At 50.7% G+C, this 22,479-nt stretch overlaps 1 protein-coding gene across 18 annotated transcripts in view; it reads left to right on the top strand.

Annotated features, from left to right (window-relative positions):
* Positions 1-22,479, top strand: part of CDH23 (cadherin related 23) — a 524,046-nt gene that overhangs the window by 289,085 nt on the left and 212,482 nt on the right. For all 18 annotated transcript variants that reach the window (XR_010318119.1, XR_010318120.1, XM_064269675.1 and 15 more), the window contains 2 exons: positions 16,079-16,228; positions 16,683-16,841. Coding sequence is in view for 16 of the 18 variants with exons in the window: in XM_064269675.1 (XP_064125745.1) it covers positions 16,079-16,228; positions 16,683-16,841 (309 nt within the window). In the remaining 2 variants the exon portion in view is untranslated. The remainder of the gene's footprint in view (positions 1-16,078; positions 16,229-16,682; positions 16,842-22,479) is intronic.

Genomic DNA, 22,479 nt, shown 5'->3' on the forward strand with positions numbered 1-22,479 from the left:
TGTGTTGCAGCCACTGTGTCAATCCACCTCGTTGACGGTCTTCCTCTTTTCCACTGACCCTGTACTCTGCCAAGCATGATGTCCTTCTCCAGGGACTGATCCCTCCTGACAACATGTCCAAAGTATGTAAGACGCAGTCTCACCATCCTTGCTTCTAAGGAGCATTCTGGCTGTACTTCTAAGACACATTTGTTTGTTCCTTTGGCAGTCCATGGTATATTCAATATTCTTCGCCAACACTACAATTCAAAGGTGTCAATTCTTCTTCGGTCTTATTCATTGCCCAGCCTTCATACACACCTTCTAGAAGCCGGAAAGCTGGGCTTTCAGTGGAGGACCTTGAATGCCATGATGAGTTCGAACCTAATTCATCAGGCAATTGGGAGCCGTTGATGGTTTTTGAGTGTGAGTGTGATATCATCAGAGCTGTGCTTTAAACTAACTAACCTGGCCGCGAGGAGGATGTGGCTAATGACCCAAGGGTGATGGCAGAGAGTGTGGATGGGGGCGGGGAAGGACTGGGATAGAGATTGGGGCCTGCTTGCTTAGATGTATGGGAAAGGCAAGGGTTGGGCTGAGCCTGGGGTTTGGAGTCTGAGTGATAAGAGTGACAGAGGCTCAAAAGGGCAGGCTGGAAGTGGGCTAGATGAAAAGAAAGACGGGATTTGCCACCATCAGCTACCCCTGGTGGGCAGTGGCCAAGCCTTCCTGGTTTTGTCTTTACCTTAACTTGATTCGACTTTTGAATGCCTTCCACCCACCTTGTCTGGTGTTTCTGGCTTTCTGTCTCCCTGAGTCTTTCTCTAGTTCTGTCAGTCTCTCTCACTATCCTTTCCACCCTTCTTTCTCAGTATCTCTGTCGCTAGTTTCTTTTTGTTGGTTTCTCACACATTCACAGTTGGTTCGTTCTTTCATTCATTCCTTTATCCATTCAGCCCATCATTATCGTGTGGCTAACACATGTGTGCCTTCAAAGGTGCAGACTGTGTTGGGCAGGAGGGGCCATTTGCAGGCCCTGAGCAACTGAGCCCAGATTTGACTTTGGTCAGGGTGATGCTGGGATGCCCACGGGCACCCATCTGCCTGGAACGCATATCCTGTCCCACCCTAGGACCCATTCCTCAGGGCATTTGCAGTATCTTTGTCTGCTGGAAAGGAGCCCCAAGGCTGGACAGCTCCTCCATGTCCCTCTTGGCTCCCAGAATCCCAGGACATCAGGTTCATAGACTTACGCTGTCTTGAGCTCTGCCTTCTGCACCTCCTGAGGACAATAGGATCCCTCATTTTAAAAGGAAGCCCAGAGAGGGCAAATAATGTGCCTGAGATCACAGAACATGGCAGCTCCAGGGGCTCTCTCTCCCTTTCCCCATGGCCTCCGCCCCTCAGCCCCCTTCCGGCCACCCAGAGGCGTGGGGAAGAAGAACTTACTGCTGGAGGAGAGGCAGCGGAATACCAAGTGGTGTGATTAGAGGCTGGTGATGTCCCTTCCTGATTTCCATAGGCGTTTAGATTTCATTGCTTTGCCACACATTTCTCTCTCTGTGGGAACAGGGAAGTAGTTTTAGCATGGTAAGTAGAGCCAGGCAGCTGCTGAGGGCCAGGCCTGGCTCCCAGTTCTGCACCCTGCCCCTTCCTGATCCTCGTCCAGAGGAGGACTTGACCAGAAAACAGAGGGCTGGACATGCATCCTCCACCTGCAGAGCCCCTGCCCCAGGAAGGAGCCCCAGAAGAAGGGCAGGACAGCCCCTGGACTTGGAGAAGACTGGGGTGCACACTCCTTTCCAGTGTTTTGGACTTCCCACACTTCCAAGAACACTTAGACCCCTCTTTAGCTCCCTGCCCCAACCCCAGCCAGTGGAGTGAGGGAGGGTCTTGAGGCCAGGTGCCAGGAAGGAGTACAAGTTGGCTGATTCTGATCAGAATTTCTGACCTTAAGGCTAGAGGTGTGGTCCCATGAAAGTGTGCTCTGTGCTGGGAGGGTGCCCAGGCCTTCAAGGCAGGGCCTCACCATTCCTTTGTAAAGACTTAGGAAGCACCATCAGCTCTGTGACCTTGGGCAGGTTCCTTACTCCACCTTTCTAAGCCTTTGTGTCTTCACCTGTAATTTGGGAACAGTTAGAATAGCAGCTTCCCCATAGCCTATTGTGAAGATTAGATAAGATAAATTTGGTTAAGTATTTAGCACAGTGCCTGGCACAGACCCAATAAGAACTCAATACATGATAGCTGCTGTTGGCATGATAATTGTTATTATAAAAAGGTTGGTCATGGGGTCCTCCATCAGGCAGGTGGGGTGAACCTGGGAAGGCCTCTGGAGGGGACATGGTCTGGCTCCTGTGGGGTCTTGGTGGGGAACATAGTACCCTGAATTTAAGAGTTCAGGCCTCATAAATCCTATGTGGTCCCGTCTGTCTTTTGCACATGAATTACCAGTCCAGGTGGCCTGCGGCCACAGCCCTTGTATCTGTGGTTGCTGGAAATGTCCCTGTGACCCTTGGGCCTTCCGTATAAAGCCATACCCACAGGCTCTATTAATAGAACCTAGCCCCTGGCCAGTCCTTCTAAGGCCACTTCTAATCAGTAAGGACTACTGGGCAGGTTACTCTGATCCCCGGAGGTGCAGGGCAGCCCAAACTGTGAGTCCCGCCAGAAAAAGCCTCCTAGCCAGAAATGGCTATTTGCTTGGGGGTAGAGACGTGTTGCTGTCGAGTCGATTCCAACCTGTAGCGACCCTAAAGGACAGAGTACTACTGCCCCATAGGGTTTCCAAGGATTTGAACTGCTGACCTTTTGGTTAGCAACCGTAGCTCTTAACTACTACGCCACCAGGGTTTCCCTCACTGGGACAGTGGGCTGCCAATTAGGAAAGCCAACCCAAAAGCACCTGTCCCTCATTTACCTTAATGTAAGTACCCAGTGCAGAATTATAATTCAGTCTCTAGAAGAGCTTCAGAGAAAGGAGGGAGGGAAGGAGGGGTGTGTGTGCAGGTGAGGCGCACCTGCCGGCCTTGCTGCGCCCTCCTCTATGGACGGATAATACACACATCCACCAGATGAAATTGACAGCTCTCTAGCATTCTTTCCCCAAAGTGCCAGCTGCCAATCGGATTGAATTAGATTTCACAGGGGTTTTTGCAATACATGGAATTCACCAGCAAATTACTCTTAAAGAGGGAAAATCAATCATTTGGAGCAGAGATAAGCTGAAGGCAAGGCAGCCTCGGATTGATCCCATCTGTGCACGCGTGCGTGGAATTCGACAGATAACCTGGGGAGGCGGGGGAGGCTGGCAGGGAGGGGGACAGAGGAGGGGGGAAGGAGAAGAGGGAAACAGGTAGGGGCGGGAGAGGAGGAGGAGCCAGAGGAGGCTGAAGATGAAAAGAGGGAGAAAAAAGGGAAATAGAAAAGAGAAAGTGAGAGGGAAAAGAGAAGGAGAAGGAAGGAAAAAAGAGAAAAGAAGGAAAGAAAAAGGAGAGAGGGAAGAGAGGAGAGAAATGAGGGAAAGATAAAGGAGAGAAAAGACTTAAGAGAGACAAAGCTGTAACAGAGGAGGCAAAGAGAAAGGAGAACAGAGAAACAGAGGGCCCGCGAGCTGGAGGAGTGGAAAAGCAATTTGAAAGAGCACGTTGTGTGTTAATGGGGCCTTAGAGAATCACCCAGTCCAACCACCTCATTTTACAGACCAGGGAATTGAGGCCCAGAGAGGCAAAGGGGCCTGCCGCAGTCACACAGCAGTGAGTGGCAGGTCCACAGAAAGCAGGTTCCTGACCACAGACCCTTGGAGGAACTGGGGAAGGAGGGTGTGGATAGACATGAGCCTGAAATCAGGGTGGCATCCTGCACCCAGGAAATGCTGGGAAGGTACCAGCATCCGTCCTCCCAAGTTTCTGAAACTTGTAGGTGACTGGGGGCTGAGGGGGAGTTAGGGGTGGAGACCAGATGCTTCCTTTCCTCTGCCCCATGGACTCTGGCATCGCAGAGAGCAGCCTGGGTGCAGTGGGCTCAGGACAGCCACCCCTGAATGCAGGCAGGGGGCAGAGAAACTCAGTGCCCCTCTCAGGCAGAGAGGGCTACAGGGAGAAGAAGAAAGCTTTGAGGTGAACAGGGTGAGGAGGGGCCCCCTCCTGCCAAGGTTCATTTCAGAATGTCTGATTTGGGGTTAATTAAATGAAAGGATGGAGAAAGAACTGACAAAGAATACATCTTCAGTGGGCTTTGATTTCCTGTCACTCAATGGCATAGATTAGACCACAGTGGAGGAGGGAGGGAGACCCACAGCCTCCTGCCCACTGGGTGTCCCCTCACCCCTGCATACCTCTCAGCCCTTGCCCCTCTCAGCCTGCCTTCCCAGTTCCTGGCCCAGGTTTAGAAGTCAGCCCCTCCTCAGGGGTACCTCCCCCACTTCTAGAACAGTAATAATAGCTCTGCTTCACTGAGTGCTTACTCCCTGCCAGGCACTTCACCAAGGTATTGCAGCTCACCCACAATAACCCTATCACGTAGGCTTTATTCTTCCCATTTTACAGATGGGGAAATTGAGACTCAGGGAGATGGAATCGTTTGTGCAAAATCACACAGCTGAAAAAGGGCAGAGTGTGGACTCAGGTCTAACTCCACAGTTTGTGTTTAACCACCACACTTGAGGGCTTCACCCCTGGGATCTTTGGTCATGGCACTCTTCTCTGGCAGGCTGGGGTCTGAAAGAGCATCCTGTGAGAGTGGCACTACCTCTGGGGGCCCATCTCGGCCCCAGACCCATTCCTGGCTTGGGCTAAGGGTCTCCTGCCAGGCCACAGGGCTCCCTGGGTGCTCTGTGGTGGGGCTTGGCCCTCCTCTTGTTTCACAGCCTTGCCCCAGCCCTGCCGTTTCACAAAGATGGCCTTGGTCCTTGCTGGCCTTCCCTAGTCCACCCTGCATTCGCCTAACCCTGGTCCCTCCTTTTCCGTCAAAAGGAGTGAAGACCCCCTCCAGGGGCACACCATGGTTCACAGGGTGGGGTGGACAGCATTTGAAGTCCAAAGGAAAGAACAGTGCCATCAGGGAGCTTCCTGTCTCTGAGGCAAGAAAACACAATTCACATACCGGCCACCAAAACAGGGTGGGGCAAGGTGACAACACTGCTTCATTTAGTCCTGTGAGATACTTTCTCCTCCCCACTTCACTGATAAAGAAACTGAGGCTCCAGGAGGGAAAGTGAGTTGCTCGAGGTCACAGAGCTAGGATGTGACAGAACCTGTCCCCCAACCTGGGCACCCAGTCCCTGACTCCTGCTGTCTTTCCACTCCATCACCGCACTGGATCCCCAGCGCAGATATTACCCTCACCCTCACCAATAGCAGAGAGCTGGGCCTCTTTGAGGAATGGAGTCGGGTTGGTGTCACAGGGAAGTATCACAGGGTGGGGAGAACCGGGGGAGAGTCGGGGGGATAAGGAGGTATCTGCAGCCTCGTGTCCCAAGAGGGAGTCTGGGAGAGGTGGGTGTCAGGCCTTCATCCCTTTCGTGGTCCCTTGGGGGACCAAATGTCTGCAGAAGGAAGTGCCAGTGTCCAGAGTCAGCAGGTGACACCCCAGGGAAGCCACACTCAGAAGTCAGGCCACAGGTTCTCGGAGAACCCAAAACACACCCCAAAACCCCAGCATGTGCCCCCTGACTTGCATCTCCTGAAATGCCCTGTCTGTGCCATTGTTAGATAATGCAAACAAGCACTCTCCCCTCCCAGGCTGTGGTGAGCTTGTGGAGGGCTCAGCACAGAGCTGATGACCACTGGATGGACGCAGGTCGGCCAGCTTTGGGGGCTGCAAAGAGACCAGCGGGAGGAGTCCTTTCAGGACAGTGCCTGCTCTGACTGCTCTCAAGGCCACCAGGGGCAGGAGGCGGGGGAGGGGGACAGGTTTGGGGGAGTTGAGGGTGGCAAAACAACCCCTTCTGGCAGCTGGCTGATAACGTGGGCCCAGGGCTGTAGTGATGCCCTCCACGGGGGGTGGGAAGGCTTCAGTAACCAGGAGCAAAGTGAGGCGGGGGTGGCATGGGGCGGAGGCCAACAGGAAGCGAGAAGTTATTTTATGTGTCCTTCCCCCCCGCCCCCCCAATAAATAAATAAAGCGGCAGCGTCTCAGCGGCCTCCCCACAGGCCACTGGCCAGCTCCCCAGCCCAGTGCGGGGAGCGCCGGCGCTTCGGCTCCAGGACCTGCGGCTGCCAGTTATCAGCCTTCTCATCACCTCTCCCAGCTGGAGGAGAACTTAATCCACCAGGCTTCTCTCCACACACGCTGGGGCTCCTTTTGATGTTCTTCTTTATCTCTCTTCCCAACAAAATTGCCCCTCGACAGCTCCAGCAGGGCCTCCTGCCTCCCCCACTGTCCCCTCCCCACCCCACAAAGGCCGCCTTGCATGGGCCCAGGCAGTGGGCAACGGCACAGGGAGACACAGAGCCCACTCTGGCTCCCAGCCCAGGGCCCTACCGGCTCTGTGACCTTGGGAGAGGTGCTTTCCCTCCATGGGCCTCACTTGTCATTTGTAGAATGGGGAAGGATTATATGCTGGACGCCCTGCAAGTTCTTTGCCTCGCACCTGGAGTGGTGTTGGTAGTGGGAGAGGACACAAGAGAGACCAGGAGAGCGGGTGCTTAAGCACTTGGAAATCGGAATCACAACAGACCCAGTTTGAAGCCTTTGTTGGTAGCTGTGTGACTTGAACAAGTTATCCTCTCTGGCCTCAGTTTCCTTCTCTGTAAAAGGGGTGGATGGATGCTGATGTCCTTGTGTTGCAAAGATTCAGGTTCAGGTGTGTCAAGCAGTGACTCCTAGTTGAGGCTTGATAATGGAAGCTCCCAGCTGAGTGCTAAGGTTAATCGGGGTTTTGCACCAACGTAGAGGACTGGGTGAACATCTGACATGCACACCCATCCCGAGGGGCTGACAGTTTCAAGCCAGGTCCAAGCAGGAATTGACCCTCTGGGCAGCTTCTGGAAGGAACAGGAGGAGCATTTGAGGGGACTTGGCCAGAGGGTGGTCCTGGGTCTCAGGACAGCAGTGCACAAGTGTCCTGACTGCAGTGTCAGCCCGAGTGAACTCCCAGCCGTTCCCTGGCCGCAGATCAGGGGGAAGTGAGCAGGCCTCATGCACTGAGCTCTGGAGACCTCCCCTGAAGGGGCCAGGAAGGCTGCGGGCTTGTCCCTCCAGGTGCTCCTCTTCCCACCAGGCCTGAGTCAACGCTGAGCTCGGCACCGTCTTAGCAGGCTTCCCATCCTTATCCTCAGCCTGCACACTTTGGTTACAGCCCCAGCCCCAGCCCCAGCCTGACGATTACTCAGCTTGCCCCTGCTGATCACCGCCCTATCTTGCTGGCTGTTTTCTTCGCTTGCTTAGACGGCTCCTTCCTTGCCTTGCTCTAACTTAAGGATGTCTCCGAATCACCTGCAGGGCTTGTGCAAACGCAGGCTGCTGGACCCCACCCCCAGAGTTTCTGATTCAGTAGATCTGGGTGCTGGCTCGAGAATCGGCATTTCTATCAAGTTCCCTGGTGATGCCGATGCTGTCAGTCCCAGGACCACACGTGGAGCACCACGGTTGAGCCTAGTGATGCTCATCCTTGGACACACGTTGGAATAAGTAACCGGAGCAGTTTACAACATCCCAATGCCCGGATCCCCCCTCCAGAGTCTGATTTCCTTGGTCTAGGGTACAGCCCAGTGTTCTGCTCAAGAGCTTAGAGTGGCTGGCTTCCCGTTGCCCATGAAAACAGTTGTGTCTGGGGCGGGATGCCCTCCCTCGCATCTGTCTCACAAGCTTCCCTACGTGGACCCTTTGCACATCAGCTCACCTGTCTGCCTCATCCATGCCTGTGCTTACAACCAGTCAATTCCAAATCCTGGGAGCCCCATGTGTGTCAGAGTAGAACTGTGCTCCATAGCCTTTTCAATGGCTGATTGTTCGGCTGGTTTTTCAGATGTAGATTGCCAGGCCTTTTTTCAGAGGCGCCTCTGAGTGGACTCAAACCTCCAACCTTTGGGTTAGAAGCCAAGTGTGCTAACTGTTTGCACCACCTGGGGACTCCTTTGCTTTGTTGTTAGGTGCCATCGAGTTGATTCCGACTCATAGCGATCCTATGCACAACAGAACAAAACACTGCCCCATCCTGCGCCATCCTTACAATCGTTGTTATGCTTGAGTTCATTGTTGCAGCCACTGTGTCAATCCACCTCGTTGAGGGTCTTCCTCTTTTCCGCTGACCCTGTACTCTGCCAAGCATGATGTCCTTCTCCAGGGACTGATCCCTCCTGACAACATGTCCAAAATATGGAAGATGCAGCCTCTCCATCCTTGACTCTAAGGAGCATTCTGGCTGTACTTCTTCCAAGACAGATTTGTTCGTTCTTTTGGCAGTCCACGGGATATTCAATATTCTTCGCCAACACCACAATTCAAAGGCGTTAACTCTTCTTCAGTCTTCCTTACTCATTGTCCAGCTTTCACATGCATATGATGCGACTGAAAATACCATGGCTTGGGTTAGGTGCACCTTAGTTTTCAAGGTGACATCTTTGCTTGTTCAACAGTTTAAAGGGGTCCTTTGCAGCAGATTTACCCAATGCAACGCGTCTTTTGATTTCTTGACTGCTGCTGCCATGGCTGTTGATTGTGGATCCAAGTCAAATGAAGTCCTTTACAATTTCAATCCTTTCTCCATTTATCATGATGTTGCTCACTGGTCCAGTTGTGAGGATTTTTGTTTTCTTTATGTTGAGGTGCAATCCATACTGAAGGCTGTGGTCTTTGATCTTCATCAGTAAGTGCGTCAAGTCCTCTTCACTTTCAGCAAGCAAGGTTGTGTCATCTGCATAATGCAGGTTGTCAATGAGTCTTCTTCCAATCCTGATGCCCCATTCTTCTTCATATAGCCCAGTCTCTCGTATTATTTGCTCAGCATACAGGTTGAATAGGTATGGTGAAAAAATACAACCTAAAGGCCCACCTTTCTTGACTTTAAACCAATCGGTATCCCCTTGTTCTGCCCGAACAGCTGCCTCTTGATCTATGTAAAGGTTCCTCATGAGCACAATTAAATTCTTCGCAATGTTATCCATAATTTGTTATGATCCGCACAGTCTAATACCTTTGCATAGTCAATAAAACACATGTAAACATCTTTCTGGTATTCTCTGCTTTCAGCCAAGATTCATCTGACATTAGCAATAATATCCCTTGTTCCACATCCTCTTCTGAATCCAACTTAAATTTCTGGCAGTTGTCTGTCAATGAATTTGAATTATCTTCAGCAAAATTTTACTTGTGTGTGATACTGGTGATATTGTTCAATAATTTCCACATTCTGTTGGATCAAATTTCTTTGGACTGGGCACAAATATGAATCTCTTCCAGTTTGTTGGCCAGGTAGCTGTCTTCCAGATTTCTTGGCAAAGATGAGTGAGTGTTTTCAGCATTGCATCCATTTGTTGAAACATCTCAGTTGGTATTCCATCAATTCCTGGAGCCTTGTTTTTCACCAGTGCCTTCAGTGCAGTTTAGACTTCTTCCTTAAGCACCATCAGTTCTTGACCATATGCTACCTCCTGAAATGATTGAACCTCTAGCAATTCTTTTTGGTATAGTGACTCTGTATGCCTTCCATCTTCTTTTGTTGCTTTCTTTGTTGTTCAATATTTTTCTCATAAAATCCGTCAATATTGCAACTCAAGGCTTGAATTTTTTCTTCGGTTCTTTAGGCTTGAGAAACGCTGAGTGTGTTCTTCCCTTTTGGTTTTCTAACTCCAAGTCTTTACACATTTCATTATAATATTTTACTTTGTCTTCTCAAGCTGCCCTTTGAAATCTTCCATTCAGCTATTTTACTTCATCATTTCCTCCATTCGCTTTAGCTACTCTACATTCAAGAGCAAGTTTCAATGTCTCTTTCGACATCCATTTTGGTCTCTTCTTTCTTTCCTGCCTTTTTAATGACCTCTTGCTTTCTTCATGTATGATGTCCTTGATGTTATTCCATAACTCATCTGGTCTTTGGTCATTAGTGTTCAATGTGTCAAATCTATTCTTGAAATGGTCTCTAAATTCAGGTGCGATATACTCAAGGTCCTATTTTGGCTCTCGTGGACTTGTTTTAATTTTCTTCAGCTTCAACTCAAACTTGCATATGAACAGTTGATGGTCTGTTCTGACTGATGATATTGAGCTCCATCATCTCTTTCCACAGATGTAGTCGATTTGATTCCCGTGTATTCTATCTTGTGAGGCCCACGTGTATAGTTGATGTTTATGTTGTTGAAAAAAAGGTACTTGCAATGAAGAAGTTGTTGGTCTGGCAAAATTCTATTATGCAATCTCTGGCATCACCCCTGTCACCAAGGCCGTATTTCCCAACTACTGATCCTTCTTCGTTTCCAACTTCCACATTCCAATCACCAGTAATTATCAATGCATCTTGATTGCATGTTTGATCAATTTCAGACTGCAGAAGTTGGTAAAAGTCTTTAGTTTCTTCATCTCTGGCCTTAGTGATTGGTGTGTAAATTTGAATAATACTTGTATTAACTGATCTTCCTTGTAGGCGTGTGGATATTACCCTATCACTGACAGCATTGTACTTCAGGATAGACCTTGAAATGTTCTTTTTGACGATGAATACATCATTCCTTTTCAATTTGTCGTTCCCAGCGTAATTGACCATATGATCGGCCAATTCAAAATAGCCAATCCCAGTCCATTTCAGCTCACTAATGCCTAGTATATTGATCTTTATATGTTCCGTTTCATTTTTGATGACTGCAGATTTTCCTAGATTCATACTTCAAATATTCCACATTCCATTTATTAATGGATGTGTGCAGCTGTTTCTTCTCTTCTAATTTTGAGTCATGCCACATCAGCAGATGAAGGTCCTGAAAGCTTTACTCCATCCATGTCACCAAGAGGCAGTCATTTGGACAGAACAAGGATACTGCCTGGTTTCAGATCCGGAAAGGTGTGTGTCAGAGTTGTATTCTTTCCCTATACCTATTTAATCTGTATGCCAAGCAAATAATCTGAGACGCTAAACTATATGAAGAAGAATGCAGCGTCAAGATTGGAGGAAGACTCGTTAACAACCTGTGTTATGCAGATGACACAACCTTGCTTTCTGAAATCGAAGAGGACTTGAAGCACTTACTGATCAAGATCAAAGACCACAGCCTTCAGTATGGATTATACCTCAACATAAAAAAAAAATCCTCACAACTGGATCAATAAGCGACATCACGATAAATGGAGAGAAGATTGAAGTTGTCAAGGATTTCATTTTACTTGGATCCACAATCAAGAGCCATGGAAGCACCAGTCAAGAAATCAAAAGTTGCGTTGCATTGGGCAAATCTGCTGCAAAGGACCTCTTTAAAGTGTTTAAAAGCAAAGACATCACCTTGAAGACTAAGGTGTGCCTGACCCAAGCCATAGTGTTTTCAATCGCTCACATGCATGCAAAAGCTGGACAATGAATAAGGAAGACTGAAAAGAATTGACATCTTTGAATTATGGTGTCGGTGAAGAATATGGAATATATCATGGACTGCCAAAAGAACAAACAAATCTGTCTTGGAAGAAGTACAACCAGAATACTTCTTAGAAGCAAGGGGGCAAGACTACATCTCACATACTTTGAACATGTCGTCAGGAAGGATCAGTCCCTGGAGAAGGACATCACGTTTGGTAAAGTACAGGGTCAGCAAAAAAGAAGACCCTCAACAAGGTGGATTGACACAGTGGCTACAACCGTGGGCTCAAGGGTAACGATAATTGTGAGGATGGTGCAGGACCAGGCAGCATTTCACTCTGTTGTACATATGGTCACTATGAGTTGGAACTGACTCAGTGGCGCCTGACAACAACGACAACTATTTTGAGGAGGCAGCTCTTCCTCAGTCATATTTTGAGTGCCTTCCGAGCTGAGGGGCTCACATTCCAGCACTATATCAGACGTGTCCCACTGCTATTCGTAAGGTTTTCACTGGCCAGTTCTTTCAGAGCCAGATCACCAGGTCTTTCTTCCTAGTCTGTGTTAGTCTGAAACCTGTCTGCCATGGGTGACCTTGCTGGTATTTGACCTACCGGTGGCATAGCTTCCCTCTGTTTGGGGTGATAAAAAGCTTTTGGAAGTGGATAGTGTCACTGAATTATAACTTAAAACTGGTAAAATGGAAAACTTTTTGTAATATATATTACCACACTAAAAAAAAATTTTAAAGAGCTTTAAGTAGTACGAGGAAGCAAATCCTCTCTGAAAGAATAAGCCTCCAACACAGGCCCCTTCAAGGCATGAAGAGATTAAGATCAGGTAAGTGTGGACTCACAATCAAAATTTACCCAATGCAGAGAAAACCAGCGTCACTCACACACAGGCACACACACAAAAATCGGCTCTTATTTCACTTTGCTCTGCTAATTAGTACTGCTAACTGAGTGTCCAGTGCAGTCTGCATTGCGCTCTGGTGCTGCAGTTAGAAAAGACCCCAGAATCAGGCCTGGATTCCAGTTTCTTTGGCCTGGGAGGCAGCATGGGGTTATGTGAACGTGCAGTGGCCTGGGCACTGGGCCTGAGTTTTTATCTCTCCTTTTGTGGCACTCCCTGGGAGACCTGGGGCAGCTCGCTGAACCTCTCTGAAATCCGTGTCCTCTGGAGGGGTCTCCAAACTCTGGTGTTCCTTCATCTCCACCCCCTGGCCCATGGGAAGAGGGCCACACAGAGTGGCACATGCTGAAGACCAGTCACTTCCTGAACACCTTCTGCGCGCGTGGTCTGTTGTGGGATGTACTCTGTCCTGGCCTGCTCTGTGGCCGACACTCCGGAATAACCACACGGGACTGTGACTCAGTGGTGGAGATACCCTGCAGCCATTGAGAAAAACGAGGCCAGTCATTTCTGGATTAAACCATTACTTGATGCTTATAAAGTGCACAGAACAGTACCTGGCAGTGAGTAAGTGCTCAATAAGTGTGTTGTTCACCAGCCCTCTATCGGTTCGTCATACTGTGTTGGCTTGTGTATTGGTGAGACACTATGAGCTATGTCATTGGTATTTCAAATACCAGCAGGGTCACCTGTGATGGACAGGTTTCACTGGAGCTTCCAGACTAAGACTAAGAAGAAAGGACTGTTGATCTACTTACAAAAATTAGCCAGTGAAAACTCTACGGATCACAACAGATTATTGCCTGATACAGCGCTGGAAGATGAGCCCATTAGGTTGGAAGGCACTCAGAATACATAGGGGCTGCAGCAACGGACCTGAGCACACCAACGATTGTGAAGATGGCTCAGGACCAGGCAACATTTCATGCTGTTGCGCGTGGGGTTGTCATGAGTCAGAGCTGGCTTCCCGTCAACTAAAAACAACAACATATTATTACAGTTGTTGTTAACATTGTCGTCTATAGATACAGTTATGGAACGACCTTCAAGCTCTAGTTTTAAGTAGAAAAAGTCCGACACAGCATTGTTGATTGTGTGCTGCTGTCGGTGCCCGAGTGGGGCACACACGCGTAACGCTCATGTAGGCTGGATTTCCCGGGGAGAGGGGCCCAAGAATGGCGTACTGGGGAAGGTCTTGGGCAGCTAGGGCAAAGGGAACATGGGGACTTGGATGCTGTTCTCACTTTTGAACCATTTGAAAAGTGTCCAGGTCTGTTTTTCTTTTTTTATAATGTTAGGATAATTAAAAACAGGACCCTGTTTGAGGTTGTTGCCTGCAGAGGTTTTATCTGGGCTCCTGGGAATAGGACTCAGGGATATGTCCCCTCTCCTCCCAGCCCCCTCGTGTTTGTGGTAGCTGAGTGAGGGTGGAGTGAGCTCGGGGAACAGAGCCCTGGCCCCCCACTTCTGGCCTACTCACCTTCATGCCTCTGTACCTCTTCCTCTATGTCCCTTCTCTTGGTGGGGGCTGCATAGGCCTCCCCACTCCCTGGCACACCTCCCTTTCCTCAGGACCCCCAAGATGTGGCCCATCCAAGGCCAAAGGGGCTGTTCCTCTCAGCAGAAATGGTCCTGGGCTCCAGCTTGGCCCGCCTCCCTTAACCTGACCCAGAATCTCACTGTGTATTTTCTCTCTGGTTCCTTCCTCCTCTCGATACCTGTCTGGCACCTTCTCTCTGTCTCCATATCCTTTGACTGACTGACTCCCACTGACAGAACTTGGTAAGTGAGCCTCCAAAGGGCTGGGGTGGGGGCTGGGGAGGAGCTGTGGCACAGGAGGGAGGGGGCTCCTCAGAGGGCGTACTCAACCCCCTCATTCCCCCTCAGCCCCCTCAGGTCCTGTGATCAAGGAGCAAATGTCCAGGGGAGGGAGAGGTGTTGGTGTCACCTGCCCAGAGCTGTCACACTCCGCCAGCTTTGCCTATTAGTGCCCTTTCGGGCATTTTACTGGTCCCCTCTGTCTGATGGGATGGAGTCCACGCCAGCGAGAACTGGAAACTCCACAGCTGACCGGGCCAGAGAGTCGTTACCTCCGTAATCCACAGGGAAGCCACTGCACACTGGGGGCTTCGGAGACCCCACAGCTTGCCTGGACCCCTGGGTTGGCAAGAGGGCCTAGAGGAGCTCAGCTCCCACTTGACTTATTGAGACGCTCCATACCAGTCACAGGGCATGGGCCCTGCCCCCAGACCCCGAGAAAAAGCTAAAGGCAAGAAGGGCGCCTGTTTTGCCAATTTGTAAGATGTATTTGAGTGCCTGTGGGCCAACCCCGGGGGGTAAGAGCCAGGTCACAAGAGTTCCTGAGATTTCTCAGGCTTGGTGGAAGGTTTTATTTCCTGGGCAGAACTCCCTGCCCCACGTGGGGTGGGAACTGAAGCCTTGCAGGGAGCATCCCCACTTTAACCGGGACCAGGGGTAGGTTCTAGGAGGGAACCCCTCAACACTCCCCAGGCAGCCGAGAAGAGAGGGTACACTTCCTTTGCCAACCACAGGTTCAGCAGAAAAGGACCCGAGTGCCCAGAGGGGTTTCGGGCACTGGGTGAGGGGTAGGCTCCCCAGGGATGAACAAGAAGGACATGTCCTCACAGCACTGATCGCATAGTGGGGCATCAGGCACTCAGTCAGGCACCTGCTGCAAGGCCAGGGGAGTGGTTGGTTACAAACCATAAGGTGCCCCCACTCCCAGGTCGAGGGGATACCTTGAGAGTCATTTTCCCCAAAACAGGCAGGCAGGAAAAGGAAGTTAGGTCACTTTCCAAGCAGGCCAGACTCAGGGAGTCAGGAAGCTATATCTCCCACCTTCAGCAGGGGACCGTTCCTTCTGACCCAGGGACTTGGGTCAATGGACACATTGCACACTTTGTATGAGGATGGTTGGGCAGATCCCGGGGCTCTGTGAGCTTGGCCACAGCCCTGGTTAGAGTGATCAGAAATACCCAGCCCAGCCTAGGGTGAGACACCCTGAACTGATGACTTGGGCCCCTGGGATATGAGAAGCATGATGGGTGTGGCAGCTCAGTGCTTGTCCTCGGTCCAGTGTCCCCCAGGTCACCACACTGGCCACAGCAAGGAGCACCGGAGCTCTCCTTGCCACTCAGTCTTCTGGGTTGTTCCCACTTTGTGTGTAAGCCAACCCACTGTTCATGTAGAGCTGTCCCAGAGTGGAGGGGGAAGCAGGGGTGCTGCTTCGTCCATGGAGCCCCCCATCTCAGCTTCTCTTGCCCATCCCCTCCTCTGCTGCTTCCTGCTCTGACCTGCCTTCCTCTCTTCCCTCCATCTCCCGCTGGGTCTCTGCTGGCAGACCCTTAGCCAGTTGGGGTCACTGGGGCAGAGGAAGGAAGCAAGAGATGGAAGAGCCAAACCACCTGGAAAGAGTATTGCAGGCATCTGACGGGGTGAAGAAGGGAGAAGGAACTGGAGGAGGCTAGGCCTATGAAAAGGAAGCCAGGCCAGGACCACTAGGAGACGGGGACAGGCTAGCCTTGCTCCTGCTCCGTCTCATCCCTGCCCCACCCACATGGCTCCCAGCTCCACTCTGGTGCCCTCAGCTGCGTTCACGCTCTGGCCCTTGGCCCCCTGTGCCCTTTCTGACTGGTTTCTCTTCCATTCTTGCCATAGGGCCTGAACAGCATGTTCGAGGTGTTCCTGGTGGGGAACAACTCCCACCACTTCATCATCTCCCCAACCTCCGTCCAAGGGAAAGCCGATATCCGCATACGGGTGGCCATCCCGCTGGACTACGAGACAGTGGATCGCTACGACTTCGACGTAAGCCCTATTCCCCATCTTTTGGGGACAGGTGGGTGGATTTCAGGGAAAGCAAGAGGCGACACCATCCCCTGACATCCCTCTGCCATCTCTCCCACCCTTCCTTCATGTGGCTGCTCAGAGAAGCCCGCTGAGAAGGGTAGGGACTGGGCAGAATTGTCCAGGAATTGAGTGGAGTTTTCCTAGGCACCACCATGGGGTCAGAACCCCCATCAGAACCCTCTAAAGCCCATCTCCTGTCTGCCCAGCCCCCTCAGCCACCCCTCTCCACAGAATCACTGGCCACCCCAGCCCTGTGGAGCAGTGACAGAGGACCTGCAAGTAGCGTACACCTGGAATGGGCAGTGACTGACCCAGAGCAGGTGGGGACAGGCAGACCCCAAGGAGGACTTAGGGGGATGAGGGCTCTGGGAGCATGTGGGGGCTCACTTGGCCCCCTACTCTCCACACCCAGCTCTTTGCCAATGAGAGTGTGCCTGACCACGTGGGTTATGCCAAGGTGAAGATCACTCTCATCAACGAGAATGACAACCGGCCCATCTTCAGCCAGCCCCTGTACAACGTCAGCCTGTTCGAGAACGCCACGGTGGGGACCTCAGTGCTGACAGTCCTGGTGAGTCCCCGCCCTCCTCCAGGGCCCCTGAGCTCTCTGGGGCAGAGCAGACCAGCAAGATTTTGTCCAAGGGGTCTGGGCAATGAGGGAAGGGGACGCTGTCGTGGTATAATCACCCATCTGGGACTCTCCATGATGAGACTCCCTTAGCCAGAGCAGCAAAGTCAAAACGGAGACAACTTGGAGACAGATGAGATTGGGCTGAGGAGGATGCTTTGGTTTTCTGCCTTTTCCCTGATAGGGACTGAGCCTGGGTGAGCCAGGAGTCCTGGAAGGCCCTCTAATTGGGGGAGACAAATGCTAGCATCCTTGAGGGACGACCTTCCTGGTCTGAGGACAGGCACCAGGGAAGAATGGGTTCCCTGATGCTGTCTGGGCATCCCCAGCTGCCCTTGGATGGGACTTGCCCTTTGACCAGTGACTCTTCCCAGTGTCCATTTGTATCAGTTGGTACTCTTGGTTGCAAGGGACAGAAACATTGAAGTGGTTCAAGCAAAAAAAATACATATAGGCTCATGCAACTCAAAAGTATAAGTGTAAATAGAGGGCCTGGACAGAGCGGGAGAAAAATGTAGAACAAAATTCAAATTCACACACACAAAAAAAGACCAGATTTACTGGTCTGACAGCGGCTGGAGGAACCCCCAGGACTATGGTCCCTGAACATCCCGCTAACTCAGAACTGAAGCCACTCCTTTCAGCCAAAGATTAGACAGGCCTGTAAAACAAACAATAACACACGTGAGGAATGTGCTTTTTAGTTCAATCAAGTATGAGACCAAATGGGCAACACTTGCCCGAAAGCAAGGATGGGAGAGCAAGAAGGGATAGGAAAACAGGATGAAGAAGGGATAGGAAAACAGGATGAACGGACATGGTAACACAGGGTGGAAAGGGAGAGAGTGCTGACGCATTGTGGAGATTGCAACCGATGTCACAAAATACTTTGTGTATAAATTTTTAAATGAGAAACTAATTTGCACTGTAAACTTTCCCCTAAAGCATAATAAAAATTTTTTTTAGAAAGTGTAAGGGTAGATTTCAGGCATAGTTGCATCTAGGCGCTCAATTGCCTTTAGTGCTGGGCTTTGCTTTTCTGTGTTGGCAGAGGGGCACTAGTACCTCTAGGCTTAAAAAAAAAACCAAACCCATTGCCACCAAGTCAATTTCAACTCATACCGACCCTATAAGACAGAACTGCCCCATAGGGTTTTCCAAGGAGCAGCTGGTGGATTAGAACTGCCATCTCTTTGGTTAGCGGTTGAGCTCTTAATCACTGTGCCGCCCAGGCTCCCCTCTAGGCTTACTCCTTACCAATTCATCAACCCTAGTGGGAAAAAAAAATGTTTTTTCAATAATTCCAGCGGAAGTCCCAGGGCTACTGGAACAGGCAAATTCATAGAGACAAAAGTAGGGTAGTAGTTACCAGAGACTGGAGGGGATGAGGAGTAAGGAGTTATTGCTGAAGGGGTACAGAGTTTCTGTTTGGAGTGATGAGAAAGTTTTGGAAATAGGTAGTGGTGATACTTGTACAACATTGTGAATATAACTGATCCCACTGAATTGTACATTTAAACATGATTAAAATGGCAAATTTTGTGTTCTGTAGAGGCTCGCTATGAGTTGGAATCAACTCGATGGCAATGGATTTGGGGTTTTTTTGGTTATGTAATTTACCACAATTAAAAAAAAAGTCCCAGAGCTGATTCTCATTGGTCTTGCTTGTTGAACCATCCTGGAACCCATAATTGTGACTCTGCTATGCCAGGGGTGGGTCAAACTCCCACTAGTGGAGCCAGGGATTGGGGTCAGCCCATCCAAATTATATGGGCTGAAATGGGGAACGAGGCTTTTCCAAAAGGGCTTCTGTTTCAAGAAGAAAGGGAACTGAGCGTCGGGCAGATCAAAGTGGTAGATATGTACTACACAAGCTCAGGATCTTGCCCATAGTAGGTGCTCAATAAATGCGATGGCGTTTAACTCATTCTTCCCCCTGCCTGCCCACTCTGAGTCCCCAGACCCCAGGGCCCAGTCTTCCATTTCTTGCTGCTCCCCACTCTACACAGAGACATCTCTTGCCTATACTAGGGCCCCCACTCCAAAATGTGTTTACTCTACAGACATATGGTATGAAACTGTATTGAGCCCCTAGGCCCTTCCCATCTGACAGTTATTAATATTTCAAACAGATGTTTAGCTAGTCAGGGCGTCAGATGTAAACAATAAGTAGGCTGCTGCTGCTGTTTCTGTCACCCTCTGCCTCCCCCAGTCCCTAGTTCCACCAGCCTTCACCAAGATGCTCCCTGCAATAAATCACATGATGCTTGAGGCTCCCTGAGCCCTCTTCCAGCCTCCCAGGCCCAACTGGACATTAAGAGCCAGAGGCCCCAGCCTTGTGGATCCAAAGAGAACATCTCCAGCCCCCACCACCTTGGAATGTCAGGGTGAAGGGCACCCAAGCAGCCTGGGCTTCAGGGCCTCATATGGGGAAGAGATCCCAACCCCCATAGTACTGGGGCCACATAGCCAAGAGCTCAGGTGTCAGGTCCAAGCTTGGTGGGTGTCAGGGATTCATTCCTGGCGTTCTTGCTGTGGGTGGAAGTTCTCACTTTGCAGTGCCAAGTTCCCAGGGTCCTGGGGAGGGTTTGGGGGTAGCCTATGGAGCAGAAGTGAGCCGTGCAGTGTGGGTAGGGCAGTTGGCATGTGGCCAGCCACTGGCGCCAATGACAGGTGGATAAGGCCCGATCCAGTCTGGGGTTGGCAGTGGGAGTAGGTGCTGGTGAACATGAGCCAAGGCCCTCAAACCCAGTGTCCACGAGAGCAGGTGCAGGTCCTGGGCCGCTGTGTACCCACCTTCTCCGTTCCCTCTCCCAGATCCCGCTGGTATTCAGCAGATGAGCCTCTGTGGCTGCCTGAGGGTCTCTGCCCAGGGCGGCTGACCCGGCCAGTCTCCAGCTGCTCGGTCTACCTGCCCAATGCCTCACCCACCTCCTTCCCACTCCCCAATTCCAGAGTATGTAGAATCGTGCAACTCTTAAGCACTGAGCTGCTGGAAACTGTTGATCCCCAGGAAAGGGAAAGGATAGTCACCCCAGTGTGTCCCTAGACATGGGGTGGCCTAGCTCAAGCAAATCCCCAGTGAGCCCCAGGAAAGGGTGGCAAAAGGCCCTGGAGTCTTGCCCTGAGCTGGCTTCCTCATTAGTCCATCTTTCCACCCTCTAGCACCTGATAGCTGGCCACACTTAGGAGGAGAGCAGGAGCCTGAGTTCTAGTCCTGGGTCTGCCACTAACCTGCCATGGCTCCCTGGGCCTCAGCTTTTCCATCTGTGAAATGAGAGAGTTGGGCCAGGCCGGGGGGACCCCCACTGCACATTAGAGAATCATCTGGGGAACTTTTTTAAATTAGCAACGTGCAGGCACCACCCTGCAAAGATTCATATTCATTAAATCTGGGCAGCGGGTCCAAGCACCAAGAATTTTTTAAAGGATACCTCAAGTGACTCTAATGTGCAGCCGGGGCAAAGCCCGGGCTGGAGGAGGCCCAGTGTCCTCAGCTCAGAAGTTCTACAAGGACTCACTGCACTTGGGTCCAGGGCCCACTGGGGGAGAGCAGCCTGCACATACACTTCCACGAGGACCCAGGAGGCTGTCCGCCACAGTGGCCTAGAAGCCAGTAAGGAGGAGGTACTTGTGTTAGGGGCAGCTCCTGGGTCCATCCTCAGAAAGGAACTAGGCCAGGTCCAGATTACCAAAAAACAAACCAGCTGCCATCAAGTCGATTCTGACTCATGGCAACCCCATGTTCGCAGAGAAGAATTACTCCGTAAGGTTTTCAAGGCTGTGACCTTTCAGGAGTAGATTGCCAGGCCTTTCTTCCAAGGGCCCTCTGGGTGGGTTCAAACCACCAACCTTTCAGTTAATACTCTGTTAGTAGGGACCTCTAGCTGATGTTTACTGAGTCTCTGCCTGTTGCTGAACACTATTTTTACACCCCGTAGCTCCGTGAGTGGTACAAACGGTTAATGTGCTCGGCTGCCAATAGAGGTTGGAGGTTTGAGTCTACCTACAGGTGCTTCAGAAGAAAGGCCTGGCAATCCAGTTCCCAAAAATCAGCCAATGCAAACCCTATGGAGTACAGTTGTACTCTGACACACACACATCACCATGAGTCAGACTCAACTCCACAACAACTGAAACTGGTTTAGCCCGTTAGTCTTCCCCACAACCCTGAGAAGTAGGCATTATTGGCCCCATTTCACAGATGAAGAAACTGAGACCCAGAGCAAGCCAGTGCTGAAAGTGGCTTCTGGTGCCAAGTTAGGATTTCTCAAAGTGAGGCCCAAGACAGAGTCCAGGGAGGGCAGAAGAGAGGGGAATAGATGGATGGGGATGGAGTCAGAGCTGGAGCCAGACCCCAATTCCTCTCCAGACCCCTGGTCCCACCTTTTCTCACTGCCACCACCCCTTCTCCCAAGCAGGCAGGAGGCCTAGCCCTGGAGGCCTTTCGGATGGTGTCAGTTATTACATAAATGCTAGAAGAAAAGTCAGAGGGAGAGGGGAGGGGAAGGGCCCTGTTTCCAACTCCTCTGGGGCAGAGGTTAAATAAGGGTCAAAGTGCATTTGCCCCAGAGACCAGAGCTGGTGGCGAAGGGGCCAGTCCCCCAGCAGGAACGAGGGCAAGCCAGGCCAGAGTAGTGACAGCCATTCATTCATTCATTCAACAAATGTTTGTTGACTATCTCCTGTGTGACAGGGCCTGGGCTGGGCACTGTGGGTCCAGAGGTGAGTGAGGCAGACACAGCCCGTCCTCCTGTCACCCAAGGTGGGAATCTCACCAGGTCAGTAAGCAGGAGGGTGGTTGGAGGAGGAGAGACCAACAAGGAGGAAATGGAAAGCTGAGAAGGGGGCAGGGTTTTAAGCCATGACAGATGCCAGAGGATCAGAGCTGGAGGGGTGCCTGGAGGACATCTACTCCCTGGGGTTGTCTCAAAATGTGTTTGAAGCAAAGCCCCTTAATATAGCATATAAACCAAAAAACCCAAACCCATTGCCTCGGAGTAGATTCCTACTCATAGCTACCCTATAGGACAGAATGGAACTGCCCCATAGAGTTTCCAAGGAATGCCTGGTGGATTCCAACCGCTGACCTTTTGGATAGCAGCCGTAGCTCTAAACCACTACACCACCAGGATAGCATATGAGAGCATGGATTTCACAGTCAAGCTGCTTAAGTTCGAGTCCTGGCTCTGCCACTTACTAGTTGGGTAACCTCGGTTTTTCATCTGTAAAATGGGAATGATGATTATAATACCTACATATAAGACTGTTGGGAGAACAAATTGAATTAATAAAATGAAATGCTTCAAACAATGCCTGGCACATAGGAAGCAGCATAGATGTGTTTGCCATCACCTTTGTTGTGGCTGTTGTTACTACTTAGTCAATGGAAATCTCACATGGATCATTACAGATATAAAAACCAGTAACAGTTTGGCTGAAGCTGGGCTGAGGGAAGTGGAGTCTGCCTGCTAAGCCTCCATCAGCCCTTGGCACAGGCACTGTTTAAACACCATTGATCTACACACACACACACACACACACACACACACACACACGTACACACACACACACGCCTGCC

The sequence above is a fragment of the Loxodonta africana genome, chromosome 16 (assembly GCF_030014295.1).
Source record: "Loxodonta africana isolate mLoxAfr1 chromosome 16, mLoxAfr1.hap2, whole genome shotgun sequence".
NCBI classification, from domain to species: Eukaryota; Metazoa; Chordata; class Mammalia; order Proboscidea; family Elephantidae; genus Loxodonta; species Loxodonta africana.